Source organism: Bubalus bubalis, chromosome 18 (genome assembly GCF_019923935.1).
Source record: "Bubalus bubalis isolate 160015118507 breed Murrah chromosome 18, NDDB_SH_1, whole genome shotgun sequence".
Taxonomy (NCBI): domain Eukaryota; kingdom Metazoa; phylum Chordata; class Mammalia; order Artiodactyla; family Bovidae; genus Bubalus; species Bubalus bubalis.
The window spans coordinates 47,082,428-47,104,297 of NC_059174.1; the positions used below are offsets into that span (position 1 = coordinate 47,082,428).

Here is a 21,870-nt window from a genome sequence, read left to right on the forward strand (position 1 = left end):
TGTGGTATAGGAAGACGTGAACTTTCACATTCACTGAGCTCTTACCTGACACATAAAAATAACCACTATCTGAATTCCCATTTAAAAATTCAGAAGCCAAAGAAAGATTTGTTGATATACTTTGAAACTTCTTCTGTCCCAATATGAGTATCCTTGTCTTGATATGTTACAACATTAACATTTTACATTATGCATGAGTGGTCTTTTCCCCTTAGTTTGAAACCAACCCAAATGCAGGTGATATTTTTTTCCTAAATGTATCTCAACAACTGAATATTTGTTTCTTCACTGGTTTCAATTAGGGAGGAACTCATGTTTAAAATAAAAAATGAAAAATTTTAAAGCTCTCTTCAAACAGATGCTGTATACTTCTGATTTGTATATGCTAATAACATGAGGTGGTAAGCAAAATATCTTATTCAGGTTTGGTTTATGTATCATTATTAAAGATAACTTTCTATAAATGTTATATCTGATCAAAAATAAGAATCCATATAGGTCCAGGTTTTCTCTATCCACTTGATTATTTTAGAGAAACAGGAAAATATATACAAGAAATAATAATTTAAAAAAACTACAACATAATTTTGACAACCAGATTCATTACTACTGTCATATTTGCTTTGTCTTTTATTAAAGAAATATTACAGATAAATATAACAACTGCCTTCACTTCCTAAAAGGCAATGTCATATATGTATGTATCCATGATCAACACACAGTACTGTTCTTTGCATTGTTTTATTAAATTTATAGAAATGTTTTATTTCATTGTACATTTTGCTTTTTCTGTCAATATTATGGAGTCTATCCGTGTAATTATGTCAAATTTGTATCTTTAAATATTATGTTCTATCATAGAAATAACCATATTATATCACCCTATCCCTCTATTAATGGAAATGTATGTATTCTATTTAGAGGAATACAAACCATGATCCAGTTAACACAAAGATATATGTATCTCTGTGACATATGTGGGTGCCTCTGAAGCCAATGAACCAAAATAGAACTGAATGTTCCACATTTATATATGTTTAAAGAAATCCTATTACTCTAAAGTAGTAAATATAGTCTATTTTATTTTCATCATACAGAATTTTGCTTTCTATGTTCTAGTCTTCAGTCTGTTTGGATTTTATTTTTGTATATGATAAAAAGTAGAGAGCTAACATTTTTTGTTAATATGAATCTTCCATTTATTGAATAGGTCATTTTCTCTCCAGTGATCTCAACAGCACTATAATACACAAAATTCCCATATCTCCTTCCTCCAATCTTCAATTTGTTTCCACTGATATTAAGAACATTGTGTAAAAACAATGATACCAGCTTTAAATAAATGATATCTAATGGTGTATCTTCTCTCTTGTATTTTTTACATATTTCACCTATTTGTGGCCTTTACATTCCTATATAAAATTTCAATCAGTTTGTGAAATTGTTAAAAACATAACTGGTTAAAAAAAAACAACTGAGTGGAAGTACTTTAGAGATTTGTGAGAAATTTTATGTCTTTTTAGACAATGTTATTTTTCTCAAAATTTCAGGAGTTCTTTTGCGACCTTCAAAATGTTTAACTACATATATATGTCTTGTAATTATCATGTTTATTCATAAATATTTTATATCAACATATTTTCTAATTATTATTATTCTAGTATAAAAAGGTTATTTTAAGAGTATTTCTTTTTTCTGCAATGGCTAGGAGCTCAAGTATCATGTTGATAAGCTGATAGCAAATATCTTGTTTCAGATTTTAGTGAGAATGCTGGATAAATATCATTAGGTAAGATGTCTACTGAAGGTTTTTGATGATCAGCTTTCTCATACATTTTGTCCCCTTGGTAAGAATTCTGTTTCACAAATGTGTGGCTTCTTAAAAAGGCTTTCCCACATTGACAGTTTTCTGCTCTAGATCCCATTATGTAATGTGCAAGGAAATGCAAATTCCTTCTGAAGTCTTTTTCCATATTCACAAGATTCATAAAGTTTCTATTTCTAATAAGTATGAATTCTCTGGTGTCTAACAAGGTGTGACTTTTGGCTGAAGGCCTTACCACACTCATTACAATGATAAGGCTTCTCACCTGTATGTTTTCTCATATGAAGTGTAAGAGATGAGATTTGGGAAAAGGCTTTTCCACATTTACTACAGTCAAAGGGTTTCTCACCTGTATGACCTCGTATATGTATTGTAAGGGAGGAACTTTGGGAGAAGGCTTTTCCACATTTGTTACATTCATAAGGTTTCTCACCTGTATGGCCTCTCATGTGTACAATAAGGGAAGTTCTTTGAGAGAAAGCTTTTCCACATTCATTACATACATAGGGTTTCTCACCTGTATGACTTCTCATATGTAAATTAAGCAGTGAGCACTGAGAGAAGGCTTTCCCACATTTATCACATTCATAAGGCTTTTCCCCTGTGTGACTTCTCAGATGAAGAGTAAGGGAAGCAATTTGAGAGAAGGCTTTACCACATTCATTACAATCATAAGGTTTCTCTCCAGTGTGAACTTTCTGATGTGTAATAAAGTTTTGCTTTTGGCTGAAGGCTTTCCCACATTCATTACATTCATAGGGTTTCTCTCCAGAATGAATTTTTTCATGAGCAATGAGATTTGATTTCTGGCTAAAGGCTTTACCACATTCCTTACATATATAGGGTTTTTCTCCAGTGTGAATTCTCTGGTGTCTAACAAGATTTGACATCTGAATGAAAGCTTTCCCACATTCATTACATTCATAAGGTTTCTCTCTAGTATGAATCTTTTGGTGTGTAATGAAGTTCTTCTTGTGGCTGAAAGCTTTTCTACATTCCTTACATTCGTAAGGTTTCTCACCAGTATGACTTCTCATATGTACAGTAAGGGCTGAGCTTTGAGAGAAAGATTTTCCACATTCATTACATTCATAGGGTTTCTCACCTGTATGAATTCTCACATGTATAATAAGCATGGAAAACTGAGAGAAGGCTTTTCCACATTTATCACATTTATAAGGTTTCTCTCCTGTATGACTTCTCATATGAAGAGCAAGAGATGCTATTCGTGGGAAGGCTTTACCACATTCATTACATGCATAAGGTTTCTCCCCAGTATGAACTTTCTGATGTGCAATGAGGCTTTGCTTCTGGCTGAATGCTTTTCCACACTCATGACATTCATAAGGTTTCTCTCCAGTATGAATTTTTTCATGATCAATTAGATTTGATTTCTGGCTGAAGGATTTCCCACACTCCTTACACGCATAGGGTTTCTCTCCAGTATGGATTCGTTGATGTCTAATGAGATTTGACATTTTAATGAAAGCTTTCCCACATTCATTACATTCATAAGACTGCTCCCTACTGTGAATTTTATGATGTTTAATCAGTTTTTCCTTGTGACCGAAAGCTTTTCTACATTTTTTACATTCATAGGGTTTCTCTCCAGTATGAATTCTCAAGTGTCTGATGAGGTCCAAAGTTTGATCAAAACCTTTTCCACAATGATTACACTTAAAGGGGGTTACTACAAGATGGGATAAGCTATTGCCAAATGATTTCACAGGGTCCTTATATACACAGTCTTCTCTTCCTATAAAGATTCTCTCATAATAGTTCAAATTATTATGTTCTAAACACTTTCCAAATAAGTCATATTCATAGACACTGTGACTGGAAGGAAAAAAGTCTGAGTTCAGAGGAAATGCATTTGCAAATTTCTTATGACATTCACTGACTTTTTCTTCAGTCAGTGTTTTTGTGAATTTATCTTCAAGTTGTGTCAAAAGTCTGTCCTGAATTTTCAGCTGCTCATCCATCCCCCATATTTCTCCTAAAAGAAATTGCAAATAAATGTCACTTGTAAAATTTACCAAAATTATACATAATTAAAACCAAAAAAATACATGTATGAGATTCTTAGCTTATAGCCTCATTTCCTATTAAGAAAATTCTAGGCTTATATATAGCTCCTATTTCCTAAGCTTCAGTAAATCCCAGGAAAGGAAATATGAGTAGAGGCAGGTATTAATGAAATACAAATAGCTTTGATTGCTTAATGGAATCTGAAATAAAAAATATAAAACTATTGGATAAATAAGAGGGAGAATTCAGAATATACAAATGACAAAACATCAATAGAGAAAAAGGTAAAACAGGTAGCTAAAAAACCATAAAAGTATTTTATAAGATTCTATGGAAATAAACTTTCATTCATAAATGGCTTGATAGAAATAATTTCTGGAAAATATAAATTACCTAAACTGACTCTATAAGATGTAGAAAAAAAAGACCATTTTCAACAAATAAATTTATGAAAAGAAATCCCCCCAAACAAAACAAATAGACAAGGCCCATAGATATTTGCATGGGAATTTAAACAACTATTTAAAGGACAGCTGTTAAGCATGTGCTATACAAAATATTATGAAAGAAAAAAGAATTCTTTTTTGTATATGAGACAAATATAATACCAATACCGGATAAAGATGACAACCCAAAAAGCAAACTATACATCAACTTCATTTTTGAATATCAGTGCAAAAACTCTATATTCAAAATGACCTAGAAGGAAAAGAAAGTGACTCAGAAGCATATTAAATATAAGACATACATATATTGGTTTTTTCCATGAATAGAAGTATGTTTCAATATTAGAGAAATCTATAAGTAAATAGTAGTAATAGTAAATAGGTCAAAAGTGAAAAGTCAAGTAATCATTTCCAAAGATATTAAAAACATATTAAAAATTTAACACCCATTTTTCCATAAAAATAACTTTATAAAATGGAAACATATTTAACTAGAGAAAAATCACAGTACAACTTAAACCTTGGTACCATTCCTAATGGGAAAAATCCCAAAGCAGTCACATTAAAGTCAGGAAAAAAAAAAAAGATGAGTACTATAACAACTGTTATTATAGTACAGCGTAGAGCATTAAATAAGAGAAAGAAATGAGGTATAAAAACTTGGAAAGGGTGACTTTCCTAGCAGTCCAGTGGTTGAGACTGCTCTCCCAATGAAGAGGGCATGGGTTTGATCCCTGGTTGGGGAACTAGGGACCCATGTGTTGCACAGCATGGGTCACCCTCCCACATACACACAAACAACTTAGAAAGGAAAAATTCACATTATTTGTCAATATTAAAACTCTTTCTTTGCAAAATCAAGAGTTACCTGAAAATTTATAGAAAGTTCATTAAATTCACTATAGCAAATTAATACTCAGTTTTAGTAACCTTCATATATACAAATAGCTGTTTAGAAAAGATAACAAAAGACTACATTTATAATAAAAATACAAAAGAATGGGAATATATTTAATTAGAAAGTTCCACAAATTATAAAACTTTACATGCACACACAGATTTGAACACATGAAACAGTGTTATGGGTTGAATTGTGTGTCCCACCTTTAAAATATGTTTAAGTCCTAATGCCCAGTACCTCAGAACATGAAGTTATTTGAAAATAAGGTAACTGCAGATGTAATTAGTTAAGATGAGGTCACACTGGAGTAGGGTAAGCCCCTAATCTGACTGGTGTTCTTAAAAGAAGATCGCCACATGAAGAGACAGAAACACAGGGAAACATTATGTGACGTTAAAGACACAGATTGGAGTTATGCTGTCACAAGCCAAGGAACATCTGGGGATAAAAGAAGCTGAAAGATGCAAGGAATCTTCTATAGATTTCAGTAGGAACATGAGCCCTACTTACACCCTGATTTTGTATTTCTAGCCTCTACTTTGTTACAGCAGCCCTAGGAAACTAAGACAAAAGGCATCTCACATTCTTGGAAAAGAACATTCAACAGCAGAGATGATAGTTATTCACAAGTTAACCTATCAACTTAAAGTGGTTTCAATAAAAATGCTTGAAAATATAAACAAGTAATAGCTTAAAGGAAAATGATACTACAGGTTGCCAGCATAGAGGAAGACATGGGTAAGTGAAGAAAATTTAGTTTTCAATATGTATCCTTTTGTACTTTAAAAATCTGTACTGTAAGCACATACTACATATTTTTTAAAAATTCACCTGAACACTACAGTAATTAATAAAATGAGAGCAAACAACAGGAAGGTAAAAATAGGATAAAAGAATCAGAATATAAAAGCAGAAAAGCCGACCTAGCATGACTGAAAAGGGAGTAAGTACTGAGCAAAAGGGGGCTTTCCCAGGTGGCTGAGTGGTAAAGAATCTGCCTGCCAGTGCAAGAGACACAGGTTAGATCCCTGGGTCACGAAGATCCCCTAGAGAAGGAAATGGCAACCCACTCCAGCATTCTTGCCTGGGAAATCCCATGGACAGAGGAGCCTGGCAGGCTATAGTACATGGGGTTGCAACAGAGTCAGACATGACTTAGCGACTAAACAACAACTGACCAAAAGGGAAAACAAAGAATGAGAAATTAAATATGGCCTAATTGACATATGAATTTATCTCTGATCCTACCCAAAACCACATGAAAATGAGGCAAAGTATAAAAATGGTATAAACTAATGAAGACAAAGACTACTCTTCCATCCTAGAGAATATGTGAGGTTACTCTCTTGAGAAAGATAAGCAGAATAGCTCTACATCAAGGACACCAGGCAGAGAAATTCAGAGATAAGGAACTGGCTCAAACAGAATAAATGAAAATCTACATACCAAAGGGTAAGACTTCCAGTCCCCAGTGGCTGCTTAGCTCAAAAATAGGGAGGAAAAAATAATCTCTATTTTCCTCTCTGCCAGACTGAGAATAAAGGAAATGAAAGATTCTTGTGAAAGCAGGAAGTTAGAGACTTGGTAGAAAACAGTATACTGAGCTTAGGCTTTTGAGTCACCTCAGTTTAGGGAAACAGAAAAGCTCAATTAAACAAAAGAGGTCGAGGGAGAAGGCAAGATCAGGTCTTTAAGGTAGTGCCCAAGTAGAAGTGACAAATTCCAGGAGCAAGATCAAAATACCAAATGTGACAGAAAAGACTCCATGTTTTAAGATGGTAGAATGAAAAACTATCTGATCTCTTTTCCCGTATACAAACAAGAATTGAAACGTCGATGCTTCAGTGATCTTAGGTGGTGGCTATAACCCCAATTATAATGAGTTAATGTTGACAAATACAGTGAAGGGTGGAACAGGGGAAAAAGGATTCTAAGAGAAGATAATCGTTCATGCCGATTGTGGGCAGAGCAAACAGCTGACACTGTCAAAATGGACACCGTACCTTGAAGAGAAGAATTAATTAACCCATGTTTACAACATGGAAATTTGGGAGTGCAGACTGACTACAGGAGACTTGACATCCCTAAGTATGTCAAGGAAACCAGGACTGAGCAAGGAAACACTGTGAAATACTATCTTTTTAGGAAGACGTCCTGGGATGAGAGTATAAGATTCAGAGTTATGAGACTTGTAGCCACAGTTCCTTTTTGGATGAGAAGAAATAAAGCCTAAACATACTTATATTCACACAACCATGCAGAATAAAAGGCTTTAGTATGAAGCACAGATGTACTCCTATACATCAAGAGTAGGCAAACTTTTTCTTAAATAAGATCAGATTGCAAATATTTTAGGCTTCATGGGTCATATGGGCTTCCCTGGTGGCTCAGATGGTAAAGAGCCTGCCTGCAGTGTGGGAGATTGGGGTTTGATCCCTGGGTCAGGAAGATCCCCTGGAGAAGGAAACGGCAACCCACTTCAGTATTCTTGCCTGGAAAATCCCACAGATGGAGGAGCCTGGCAGCCTACAGTCCATGGGGTTGCAAAGAGTCAGACATGACTAAGTGACTTCACTTTCTTTCACTTTCATGGGTCATGTAGTCTTTGACATGACTATTCAACCTTGCCTCTGTAATAGTAACAGTCAAAATGTAAACGACTTGGTATGAATGTATTCCAATAAAACTTTATTTACAAAAACAAGTGGCTGGCCAACAGGTTTGTGCTCTAAATCTGAGAACTTTCTTCCTCAGAAAAGAAAGTTTGCAGTTTTGTTAGCAGTTTAGTTTCCAGATTTGTGCTCTAGATCTGAGAACTGCTTTTCCTTCCCTAACATTATACTTCTTTAAAAATCAGGTTAAGAAGGAACTATCCTCACTCAAAAATGAGAAGGTATTGAAATCATATCTCTTAAAAAATGTAAGAGAAAAGAAAAAAAGAAACATGATATAAAGAAAGCAGACAAAAATTCAAGCTAAAGAAAATTATGACATACAGAATGAAATCTTGACTGAATATTGCCATGAATGAAAAAACTTAGTGAAAATACCAGGTATAAATCAAGAGCTAGAAATATAGAAAGATATTTATAGAAATACAAATGCATGAGGAAGAAACAATGAGAAAACAAAAAGGGCTAAAACAAGATTAACCAGCAGAACCAAGAAAGAAATAAAGAGAAAAATAAAATCACCCAAAACAAAAAACACCATGAAAGTCAGGGGAATAAAAGAGAGAGATTACATACGGATTTTTAACATTGAAATTACAATAGGGTAACCTCATTTGCAAAATTAGACAGTGGATAAAGCTGAAATTTTGAAGCACTACTGGGCTTATAGGAAGTAGCCTAAATCTCCAAGAACAGTCTCCAACAACCTGAGCACTATACACACACAAAAAGTGAACAAAACAAAATCAAGTATTAGCCAAAACCATGACTAAGAGAGCAGAACTGAAAGCAGCCTGAAGATGGATCTGACTTGAGTATCTATGCAAAGCCTTATTAAGTAAAATATAAGGCTCTTGGGCTATCAATAAAGAAGAAAAGTTCAATTGAGGTTCCTACCAAAAGCCAGGACCTTCAAAGAACTGATCCTTACCTGGAAACACCTCTTGGTGCCCACCAGAAACACATGTAAATCATCTTCAGAAGAAAGCAACTCAATTTAGGACAAGAAGATTATCATAAATTAAGATTTTAAAAAACTCAAATTGGAATCAGCTATCATCAAGCACATGAAGAACCAAAACACACTGAGTCGTCAAAAGTAGGACATTCAAACCTGAAGACAATACAAAAGAGCTATGTACAGTATTTTTAAAGAAGCAAAAATTAAAACACAAATCTGAAGAAGCCACAGAAATTATTAGGAAGAATCAGAAAGATGTGAGAATTTTTTGCAAAAACAAAAGGAATTTCTAAAAATACAAAATACTTATACTAAAAGTTTTTTTCAAAAGTGGATGAGTTACGCTTCTCTGATGGCTCAGTAGTAAAGAATCCACCTGCCAGTGCGGGAAACATGCATTCAATCCCTGGTCCAGGAAGATCCCACATGCTGCAGAGCAAATAAAGCTGTGTGGCACAATACTAATAAGCCCAAGCTCTAGAGCCCCAGAGCCACAACTACTGAGCCCACGTGCCTCAACTACTTAAGCCTGTGCACTTAGAACCTGTTCTCTGCAACAAGAGAAGCCACTGCAATAAGAAACCTGCACCCACAACTAGAGTAGCCCCTGCTCGCTGCAGATAGAGAAAGCCCATGTGTAGCAACAAAGAACCAGCAAAGCCAAAAGTAAATAATTGTGTAAAAAGGTGGATGAGTTAAAAATAAAATAAACACAATTGAAGAGAGAATTAGTAAACTGAAAGATATATTTAAAGTAATTACTGAGAAGACAACAGAGAGCTACAAAGGAAGAAAACAGGAGATTTAAAAATATGGAGGAAAAAATAAAAAGGTCTAGGATCTATCTGAGTTTCAGTGGTAGAATGTTAAGACAATGAATGAGAGCTAATATTTGATGATGCTGAGAATGCTGTAGAATTAACGGAAGATATAAATAACACAATGAGTAATTTTATACAGATTGTGAAGAATGTGAAGGAAAGTTTCTAAATCTTATGAAACCAGTGTACCACTGACTTCAAAGCTTGACAGAGTTAGGATATTTAAATTCACAACAAAAATGTGAATTTTCAAAAAAAGTTTCAAAAATGACATCTTACATATATAAAAAATTCACACCAATTGTCAGTATGGAATTCTATGGCCTTAAAAAAATATACCTTTGGAATATTTCAGAGGGATCAAGAACTTACATATTAGCTTTTAAAGGGCCTTGGCCCTTCCTCACCTCTATGGTTCCCTCTCACTAACCTGGACAATGTTTCTTTAACACTTCTTCCTCCATGACCCATGGTTCTTCTTCTTGCTCCAACTTGAAAATCACATCAGGTTTGGTGAATGGACATCCTGTGAAAGGGAAGGGATGTAAGATTTGGGCATAAATAGTAGGAAAAAAGAATCATTCAAGAATTGAGGCTAGCCCAAGGCCTTCTGAAGGATAAGAAAAGCATTGTTTCTAGGGATGCTGCCCCCTGAAACATAACCATAGATGACATTTTGCTTTGAAAGCTGCAGCATGCATGTGCATGTGAGCAAAGGCATCTAAAGACCAAACTCAGTCTAACATTTTAAGGTTGGACCCATTTCAGAAACACTGGGGGAAGAAGGGAACTGTACTCCCAGAATTTGAGTTATATAGGAAACTACCCTTACCTACTGTGATTAAGTTGTTATAGTTTTCTAGCATCACATTCCGGTACAGGTTCCTTTGAGCTGGATCCAATTGCTGCCACTCTTCCTGAGTGAAGTCAATAGCCACATCTTTGAATGTCACCGTGTCCTGTAACAACATACTCCCACTCACTCTGAAGTCATCCACCTTATATGTTGCTCAACAAAACATATTGAAACTTGTTCAGGTAATACACAAAGGTAAGAGACTATAAAATAAATTTTATGTTTTTGTTACTGTCTGAAAGAAAAAAATCATTTTAGCAATATCCTGTCAGTTTGTGTTCATTCATTGATTTAGCAAGCACATATCTTTAATAACTACTGTGGGTTAGAGATCTTGGGTACCGATTTATACTGACTGTAAAAACTGGGGGAATATAAAACTTCACTCGAAGTTAACTGGTTTGGGAACTCACTAGATCCCTGTGATTCACTAACACATGAAAATATGATTTGGATAGAAGCAGAAAAGGGGGAGAAAATGGTATCAAACTTTGAAGCATAGTAGGACATCCAACTGGAGATATTCATTGATTTAGCAGTTGCACATATTGTTCATTAGGCCAGAAAAAAATCTAAATTGAAAATGAAGATTTATTGTTCATAAGCCTACAATATGTGTCTGCAGCCATGAAAACTGCAGAGTTCACATATACTGAAAAAAGAATGCCACAAACAGAATCCTACAAATACAAAAAGATATAGAAAAAAAGATTTGTTAATGAAGTTTTTTAAAATGGATTTAAATTTTAGAATTCTAAATCTGAATTACAACCAGAGCTATGAAAAAATAGTACAAAGAAAGATTTAAAGTGTCAGAAATGAGGAATGGTAACAAATTTCTTCAAAGCAGTGTGATTTAGACACAGAAATCAAATGCACTTTTTCTAGTTAAAAACCAAAATATCCCAAAAATATAAAATAAGAAAAAGAGCACTGGAACAAAGGGAGCTGTCCATATTTCCTATACTTTCAGGAATTTCTGTGACAGATGGGGTAAGATAAAAGGAAATCCCCAGGAGCAAACTCACAAAAAATGTTTCTGATTATTAATTTCTAGGTCCTAAAAGGACTCTATGAACATAAACATTCACTAAGGTTCAGAGTACGCTGTGAGAATAATGGAAACTCCTCTTTTGGAGCCCTTCCTACTGAAGAGCAAGGACTTGTAAATAATCAGGCTTAAGAAACCAAAGGCAATCATGGCTACATAAGACATCCCTCATTCAGTCCCCACTGCAAAAATAATAATTTGACATCCATCCATGGACAAAAGTGCCCTTATGGGAACTGCGGGATTCAGCACCATATGCAAGGGACTCAGAAGGAGTCTTGCCTACCCAAATGTTGAAAAATAAGCATAAAGACCACAGTTCTTCCTGTAGACCCCTGAGAGGCATGTGAACTGACTGTAGCCTCTTTTGGCCACTGTTCAGGAGCCCCCAGAAAATGCCTGTCTGAGACAAGCACCCAACAAAAGACAGACTTTGTGAAAGTGCAAGTCTCCAACAAAGATTTCCAGTGCACCAATGGAGCAAAACACACAAGTTTGGACTCATCAGAAAGGGTAAGAGGAACAGTGTGACTTTTACCTACATCACTCCTCCATCAAGGCAACATAGCTTAGGGCCAAGAGAAATCCTGGCCCATGATTTCATTCGCAAAGAAAAGTAAAAATGTGTGAGTACCCTGTTTTCTCAGCTATATGGTATGGTGCAAAAGAGGCTCATTTTTCTCTCATCATATCCAGCATACTGAATTTTGAGCTTCATGACTGAAAAGTCTGAGAGAGCAGCAGATAACATTCTCAGAGGACATTACAGAGAAGCAGATCGTACTAACTGTGCTAAGGACACCATCAAGAAGAAAAGGAGGAGTCTAATAAATAAAATGAAAGAGGGGGCATGTGATATCTGAAAGATACCACTGATACAATGACCATGAGAGACTATTATGAACAGTTATATGGTAACAAAGTGGATAACCTAGAACAAATGGATAAATCCTAGAAACATACAACCTACCAAGATTGAACCATGAAATAGATCAGAACAGATATAATGAGTAAGGAGCTGAATCAGTAATTAAAATCTTCCAGTAAAGAAAATCCTCCTCTCCCTCCAAAAAAGAAAAGCCAAAAACTAGATGGCTTCCCTGATGAGTTTTATCAATCATTTATAGATGAATAGATGCCAATCTTTCTCAAACTTTCACACAAAAAAATAAGTTGAACTGAAAGGAACACCCTCAAGCTCATTTTACAAGACCAACATTACCCTGATACTAAAGGGAGACAGGACACTGCAAAGAAAACTATAGGCCAGTGTCTCTAATGAATGTAGCTGCAGAAATTTTCAACAAAATATAGGCAAACTAAATTCAACAGCATGTTAAAACACCATGATCAAGAAGGATTTAATCCTGGGATGCAAAGATAGTTCAACACATGCAAATCTATACATGTGATATATTAATAAAAAGACAAATTATTATGTCTGATCATTTCAAAAGAGGCAGAAAAAGCACTTGACAAAATACAATATCCTTTTGTGATAAAAACTCTCAACAAATTGAGTATAGAAGGAATGTAGCTCAACATAAGTCAGGCAATATATGATAAGCCAATAACTAACATCATACCCAATGGTAAAAGGTTGAAAACTTTTCCTTTAAGACCAGAACAAGACCAAGGTACTTTCATCAATCCTATTCAGTATAGTATGAGTAATCCTAACCAGAGCAGTCAGGCAAGGAAAAAAAAAATATATCCAAAGAGGAAAGAAAGGAGAAGTCTTTTTAAGATGATATGCTCTTATATACAGAAAATCCTAAAATCACCACCAAAAAACTGTTAGAACAAATCAAAAAATTCAGTAAAGTTTCAGGATACAAAATCAATAGACAGAAATCAGCTCTGTTTGTATACACTAACAACAAAATATTTGAATAAGAAATAAAAACAATCCCATTCACAATAGTGAACAGGAGACATAAGAGATGCGAGTTCGATCCCTGGGTCAGGAAGATCCCCTGGAGGAGGAAATGCCAACCCACTCCAGTATTCTTGCCTGGAGAATCCCATGGACAGAGGAGCCTGATAGGCTACAGTCCATGTGGTCGGGAAGAGTCAAACATGACTTGACACGCACACATGCACGCATTCACAAAAGTATCACAAACATCAAAAATACTTAGCAATAAATTTAACCAAGGAAATGAAAGAAACTGAAGAGAATACAAATAAGTGAAAAGATATTCCATGTTCATGGATCAAAAGAATTAATATTGTTGGGGCTCCCCCTGGTGGCTCAGTCGTAAAGAATCTGCCTGCCAATACAGGAGACATGGGTTCCGTCCCTGATCCAGGAAGACCTACATGCCGTGCCTCACAGTAACTAAACCCATGTGCCACAACTATTAAGCCTGTGCTCTAGAGCCCAGGAGCTGCAACTATTAAGCCCATGTGCCACAACTAATGAAGCCTGCACACTCTAGAGCCTGTGCTCTGCAACAAGAGAAACCACCACAATGAGAAGCCCACACACTGCAACTAGAGAGTAGCCACCACTTGTCATAACTAGAGAAAAGTTCATGCAGCAATGAAGACCCAGCATAGCCAAAAATTACTTTCAGAAATTATTAAAAAAAAATAAAAGAACGAATACTGACCACCTTACCTGCCTCCTGAGAAACCTGTATGCAGATCAAAATGCAACAGTTAGAATCGGACATGGAACAATGAACTGGTTCAAAATTGGGGAAGGAGTATGTCAAAGCTGTATATTGTCACCCTGCTTATTTAACTTATAGGAAGAGTACCATGTGAAATGCTGGGGTGGATGAAGCTCAAGCTGGAATCAAGATTGCTGGGAGAAATATCAATAACCTCAGATATGCAAATGACACCACCTTTATGGTAGAAAGTGAAGAGGTACTAAAGAGCCTCTTGATGAAAGTGAAAGAGGAGAGTGAAAAAGCTGGCTTAAAACTCAACATTCATAAAATGAAGCTCATGGCATCTGATCCCATCACTACATGCCAAATAGATGGGAAAACAGTGGAAACAGTGACAGACTTTATTTTCTTGGGCTCCAAAATCATTGCAGACAGTAACTGCAGCCATGAAATTAAAAGACACTTGCTACTTGGAATAAAAGCTATTGACTAGCCTAAAGAGTGTATTAAAAAGCAGAGACAGGGTATGAAAAAGCAGAGACCAAAAAGCAGATGAATGCATACAGAAGAGGTAATACATACATATACAATGGAATATTACTCTGCCATGAGAAAGATGGGATGCTGCAATTGGCAACCCCATGGATAGGCATGTCAGGGCATGTCAGATGAAGAAAGAAAACACTATGATATCCCTTATAGAAACAGTGGAAACAGTGTCAGACTTTACTTTTTGGGGCTCCAAAATCACTGCAGATGGTGACTGCAGCCATGAAATTAAAAGATGCTTACTCCTTGGAAGGAAAGTTATGACCAACCTAGATAGCATATTCAAAAGCAGAGACATTACTTTGCCAACAAAGTTTCGTCTAGTCAAGGCTATGGTTTTTCCTGTGGTCATGTATGGATGTGAGAGTTGGACTGTGAAGAAGGCTGAGCGCCGAAGAATTGATGCTTTTGAACTGGGGTGTTGGAGAAGACTCTTGAGAGTCCCTTGGACTTCAAGGAGATCCAACCAGTCCATTCTGAAGGAGATCAGCCCTGGGGTTTCTTTGGAGGGAATGATGCTGAAGCTGAAACTCCAGTACTTTGGCCACCTCATGTGAAGAGCTGACTCACTGGAAAAGACTCTGATGCTGGGAGGGATTGGGGGCAGGAGGAGAAGGGGACAGCAGAGGATGAGATGGCTGGATGGCATCACTGACTCGATGGACATGAGTCTGGGTGAACTCCGGGAGTTGGTGATGGACAGGGAGGCCTGGCGTGCTGCGATTCATGGGGTCACAAAGAGTCGGACACGACTGAGCGACTGAACTGAACTGAGCTGAATTCCTACAAAGACAAAATTCTGCCCTGTTTAAGCAACTGTTATGTAAGATTTCTGTCAGAGACAGTCAATAACACTAGGTTAATCTATTAAGACAGATAAATGCTCATGCCAGAAAGAGAACTTTTCAAAGTGCGATTTTTCTGGCAGCCATGAAAATATGCTCCTAGATCCCCTTCAGGAGAACCAGCTATGAGAAGCATCATCGATGAACAATCTCCAGCTTCTCTATCTTTAGTTCTACTACTGCATTCATGCTGAGACCATCCTATTTTCAAGCCACTACTGGCTATTTTTCCAGCTTAAGTATGGTTAGGGTATTAGGGCCTGAACCATGATCTTAAATTCTGTCTTTCTTGATCCTAAGTTCCTTATGCTAGTTTTAAAACTTCCATGTGGAAATGTTTTCTTTCTGAAGTTTTATCATTAACTTCCTATGTAATTGCATTGTGGAAAACATACAGTTTGTACTTTGAAATTTATTGAATTTGGGCCTAATATATGGTCAGTCTTTTAGTTTTTCCATATCTAAAAAGGGGATATTAATTGTTTCCAGGCTATAAGCTATGACAATCAATTAGCTCTATCAAATTATTATTGGTAGTTGTTCATTTTGTTGTCTGTGTCTATCATGAGCTAAGACAGATCAATAAATGTTTCCTACTGATATGTTTCTTATTTTTCACAGTATTCCTTATAATAAATTTTCTGCAGTTTGATGCAGAAGTAGTCCTAACCATTTATCTTTATTATCTAATGTACTAGTTGGCATTTTAAAGTAACATTCTTTTTGTTTCTTTAAAGCTTACTGTCTTGGATGAGTGGATGGAAGATATGGTACACAGTCAATGGAATACTACTCATCCATAAAAAAGAACAAAATAATGCCATTTGCACCACCATGGATGCAACTAGAGATTATCATACTAAGTCAGAAAGAGAAAGGCAAATACCATATGATGTCACTTATACATGGAATCTAAAATATGGCGCAAACGAACTTATCTACAAAACAGAAACAGACACACTGATAGAGAACAGACCTGTGGTTGTCAACGGGTAGCAGGGGAGGAAGAGGGATGGACAAAGAGTTTGGGGATAGCAGATGCAAACTATTACACTTAGAATGGATAAACAGCAAGATCCTACTATATACAGCACAGGAAACTATATCCAATCTCCTGCGATAAACCATAATGGAAAATAATATTTTAAAAATAATGTATATGAAGAAGCAAATGGCAACCCAATCCAGTATTCTTGTCTGGAAAATTCCGTGGACAGAGGAGCCTGGAGGGCTATAGTGTCGATGGGGTCGCAGAGTCAGACACAACTGAGCATGCACACACAGTGTCTCATGTATGGAGTTTTCATCCAAAGAAAATCATGAGATTCTTTCACGAATCCTGGATTTTATGACACACTGTAAAAATAATCTTTTCTAACAGAAAATTTTGCTTTTCTCATTATCATGTTTATTTACTACTTAGAATCCAGTTAGGAATTTGCCATCAATAGTTCACTATTTCAGGTAACATATACCTATTCCGTATTAGGTTTGTGAGGAGTAATATAATACTCAGCAGTTTTTGCCATTAACTTTCTTACCTTTCTTAATAACAACACCAACCCCCTTTTTCCAAAAATGGAACTGTAGCATGTATTTTGATTCATAACTCTTCTACAACACCTAGGTACAATGTATCAACAAGTTCATTTGATTCAGTCTCTGCAATACCACTGAAATCTCAGCTCTTCTATTTCTTCTATATGTTAAAGTAGTAGAACCAGAGAATTAAACAATTGAACCTTTTTTGTTTTTGTTTTTTGATAGCTCAGAGACTATTTGAGGGTCTCATAGTAGTTGAGGTTTTCATTATGAGTATTAACTGCCACTAAAGAGAATGAGAAAATAATTCATATTTGAGCCCTAGAGTTATAGTTTTTTATTCAGTAAGTTACTGAGTTACTAGATATGCCCAGCACTGGTTTAGAGTCCAAGGATATAGCTGGAAGATAGATATAAGTTCTTGTCCTCCTGGAACTTACATACTAGTTGAGGGAAATAAATGAAAACATAAACAAATAGGAAAGAGAGACGCTTTTGAAAACTATATAAGGTAATCCATGTAAAACTTTGATTAACAATAGATATTATTTACAGTTTTTACAGGGCATTTGTTCTTTTTTATTTTTTCAATTGTGGATTTTTTTTCATGTATTATATGCAGTTTTCTATTGGATTTTAATTTAGTTTGTAAATATTTAAATACCAGATTTGGTCTGCCATATGTATTACTAAAATTATTGTTAGGTTTTGCCAATTTACTTTATTTATGGTGATTGTATCAACAGGAGAATGTAATTTTTATGTACTCAAATTTAGTTGAGCTTCTGTTTTACTATCTATGAGTTTGATATTATACCAAAAAACAAGCTAGTGACCACAGAAAATACACTCAAGATGTTGTTGTCTTGGAATAACTGAGAACTCTCATACAAGAGTATAATTTTGGACAACCACTTTGGAAAACCGTTTGGCAGTATTAATAAAAGGTAATCTTACACATAACTTATGACTCAGCAATTCTGCTTTGGTAGAAAGAGATATGCACATATGTGCAACAAAAATCTAACCGAAAGTTAACACGAACAATACTTTAATTATTCCCAAATAAAAATTACCTAAATGCCAATCAATAATAGAATGGATATATAAAATTATGGTTTATTCATATAATTGAATAATATACAGTAATAAAGTTGAGTGAACTACAGCTTACATGCAGCAATTCAATATAAATCTGAAAAAATATTAAACAAAAGAAGTCAGACGCTAAGTATATAGGTTACATAAAGTTTAAAAATATGCAGAAATAATCTATAGTGATATACACTAAACAGTGGTTACCCCTGGAGTAGGGGTAATAACTTGGAAAGGTACAGAAGGAGTCCAATGGGTGTCAGGGTAATATTCTATGTCTTTATCCAGTGCTCATGCTGGCTACACACGTGTGTTCACTTTGAAAATTAACTGAGGGAAAAACCAGACAGAGAAGCTATGAGATAGGGGCACCTGGTCAAAGAAAGGTATGTTTCAGTAAAGCAAATCTTTGAGCTGAGAGTGAAAAGGCAGTAAATTGAAATATGTTTAGTAGCTAAGAGTACAGGATAAAATCTCAAAGAGAAAGATTCCAAAGGAAGTTTGAAGAAAAAGGATGAAGTTCTGAGGAAATGTCCTTGAAGAGGAAACAGACATTACTTACTCTAAGAGTAAAATGAAGAAATAAGGAACCATGGATTCATTACAACCACATTCACAAAAACCAAGTATACCAAGCATTGTTCTAGGGGCTGTAGATACAGCAGTAAACCAAATAAAACTTTTACTCTGTTCACATTCTAGTAGATTGAAAGTAAAAGAATTTACCATAAATGATTACTTTAGATCGTGGCCAAATCACAGCAAACATACATGGAAAAAGATAATTATATAGGGTCATTTGAAAGGCACATCCCATCTATTTCTTCAGATAGTCTGTTTTTTATTTTTAAATGAGGTATGACATACATAGAATAATGTGGTAAAATGCACTAATCTTAAATGTACAAACTGAGACATTCTTATATATTTACATATTCATGTACCCATCACTCAGATCAAAATATAGAACATTTTCAGCATACTAGAAGATTCCCTCATATCCCGTCCCAGTAAATATCTGCTCAGTAACCACTATTCTCTAACGCTGAGACTAGTTTTCTCAGTTTTCAAACTTCATATAAATGGTACCACATGTTTGTGAGATTATCCATATTGTAAGTTGCAGTACTCTGTTTTGGTGTGTGTGTGTGTACACTATCCTATTGCATGAAGAGAGAGAGAGAGAATGTGTATGTGTGTGTGTGTGTGTGTGTGTGTGTGTGTGTGTGTGTGTGTGTCTACTATCCCACTGCATGAAATACTATCTCTTTTTCTGTTGATGTTGATTTGTGTTATTTCCAATGCTGGGATATTTTAACATATATTCTTTGCTTTATCCCTGATCAAAACAGACCACCTCCCTGGTGGTAGTAGTTAGGATTCAGCACTTTCACTGCTGTGGCCTGGGTTCAACCCCTGGTCAGGGAACTGAGATCCTGCAAGCCATGTAGCACAGCCAAGATTTTTTTTTTAATTATAAAGAAAACCCCGGACTATCAGAAAAGCTGTTTTACCAACTACAGAAAGTCTCCCTATATATATTATAAGATATTCATTGACCTAGGTGCCAATGAAAAACTTACTTAAATATATAATGAATTTCTGCTCTTGTTTACCTATAGTAATGAAATTCAAAACTGAAGCCCAACTTTAATCTCTCTAAATGAATACATTTCTGCATAATCATATTTTAACTTTCCTCATCTTAATCTTCCAACTCTGTTTCCTCTGAAAATATGTTTTATCTATATAGGATTTTCCAGTTTAGTGTATGGATTACTACAATTCCTTTAAACTGCTCTGGAACAAATATGCTATTTAAAATTTACCTGGAATTCATTCATTTCCTCTTCTTTCTGGGAATGGACTGAGCCTGAGAAGGCAGAGCTGAAAAAGAGAATAAAAGAGAATAAAAACCTTAGACAAGGTTTGCTTTGTGGTTTGAGAAACCTGTACCCACAAGGCAGATTAAAGGTCACTCTGTAGCAAAATGATACTTGGAGCCATCAGAAAGGCCAAGAATATACATTCCCCAAAGATGCTGATAGCTATAAAGATGAGTACTACATCATGGAGAGCTTAAGCACATTCGGTGAACAAGAACAGGAGTGCATATGTAGGAGATGCCCCGTGAACTTATCAATAGCTCTGTATCAGAGAAGGGGCTTCCCAGGTGGCACTAGTAGTGAAGAACCTGCCTGCCAATCCAAGAGATGTAAGAGACTCAGGTTTGATCCCTGGATCAGGACACTACCCTGGAGGAGGGCATGGCAACATACTCCAGTGTTCTTGCCTGGAGAATCTCATGGGCAGAGGAGGCTGGCGGCCTATGGTCCATAGGGTCGCAAAGAGTTGGACATGACTGAAGCAACTTAGCAGGCATGCATGCATAGATACACAAGCATACTTTACATCAGCTACTACAATTATTGACTTAACTATTTACACAGAAAACAACAAATTCTTATAAATGCTAACTGTATCTTAAACTAATCAGAATTGATGACAGACATTTTTTCCTTAGGAAAATATTTCAGCTAGTAAATAAAGAAAGAATGATAGGATTTGAATATCACCATTTTGTAATCCCTACTGAAATATAACTAACAATATTCCACATTTTCTAAAACAAATAGGTGATAAAAAGAGGGATTGTCCTATTTTGAACATTTGGCAACTACAGGGAAAAATATCCTTGTCTTTCCACCTTACTTCCTCTTGCATTTCAACTCAACCACTTTTCACCACCATCAGGAACTTCCATTCCTTCATTCTACAGTTTTTCATTTTCCCTCACCCTCTTCCCACCACTTTTCTACTTACCTGGCCTTGAACCCACGGTCAATTAGTATAATTAATTCTTGCTAACTTAGACTCCCTTGCCCCTTTCTTATTTCATGAAACCAACAACTTCGGTTAAATTTTACTCTCCCCTCTCCTATCTGTGGCGACAACCATGCATATGAACAGTACAGGAGGGGAAAAACCAACCAACCACGTGGAACAGGCTCAATTTAAATTCATGAAAACTAACAGCAAGTGGGTCTTCAATGCTGTCTGGAGATCATATTATATTTCTCTATTCTTTGTCCCACTCTCCTAAGTGATTATTTTATTCTTTTCCTTTATCCTCAGACCCTAACATTTGTTCTTCCATTTAAGGACATGTCTATAGCATTTCTCCCCTTTCCTCCTTTATCAAGTTTCTCTCTCTGTTGAATCACTTCACTCAGTATATGAACAGGGTTATTATTTACCTCTTAACTCCACCTACCACTTCATTTCACTCCTTCCATTAAGAGAAAAAACTTAAAGGGTTGTTTATACCTGTTATCACCAATTTATCTTGTCCAGTTTTCTCTATAGGTCCTTATTCTACTGAAACTGCTTTGCAGGGTGACCAACAATTTTCATGTTGCTAAATTCAACATTACTGTCTCAGTCCTCTTTTTCTTGGGCTATCAGCAGCATCTGACACAATTTTCATTGAAACACATTCTTCCCTCGGTTTCCAGGATATCACCAAGTTCTCTCTCAATCATTCTAGCTGGTCCCTTTCGGTCTCTTTTGCTGATTCCTCCTCATTTCCCAGACTTTGTCATGTTGAAGTGACCCAAAGATTAGTCCTTTACCTCTATCATTTTCCATCTACCCTAC

At 35.7% G+C, this 21,870-nt stretch overlaps 1 protein-coding gene across 3 annotated transcripts in view; it reads right to left on the minus strand.

Moving 5' to 3' along the window:
- Positions 1–603: 603 nt before the first annotated feature.
- LOC102398634 (zinc finger protein 569) overlaps positions 604–21,870 on the minus strand; it is a 34,479-nt gene continuing 13,212 nt past the window's right edge. For 2 of the 3 annotated variants that reach the window (XM_044931250.2, XM_006068749.4), the window contains 4 exons: positions 20,043–20,100; positions 10,487–10,613; positions 10,085–10,180; positions 604–3,821 (listed from right to left, as the gene is read on the minus strand). In XM_044931250.2, coding sequence (XP_044787185.2) covers positions 2,002–3,821; positions 10,085–10,180; positions 10,487–10,613; positions 20,043–20,057 — 2,058 coding nt within the window. In that variant the 5' untranslated portion in view covers positions 20,058–20,100 and the 3' untranslated portion in view covers positions 604–2,001. Of the gene's footprint in view, positions 3,822–4,467; positions 4,553–10,084; positions 10,183–10,486; positions 10,614–20,042; positions 20,101–21,870 lie in introns of those variants that run through there. The other variant, XM_044931251.2, reaches the window with a different exon arrangement.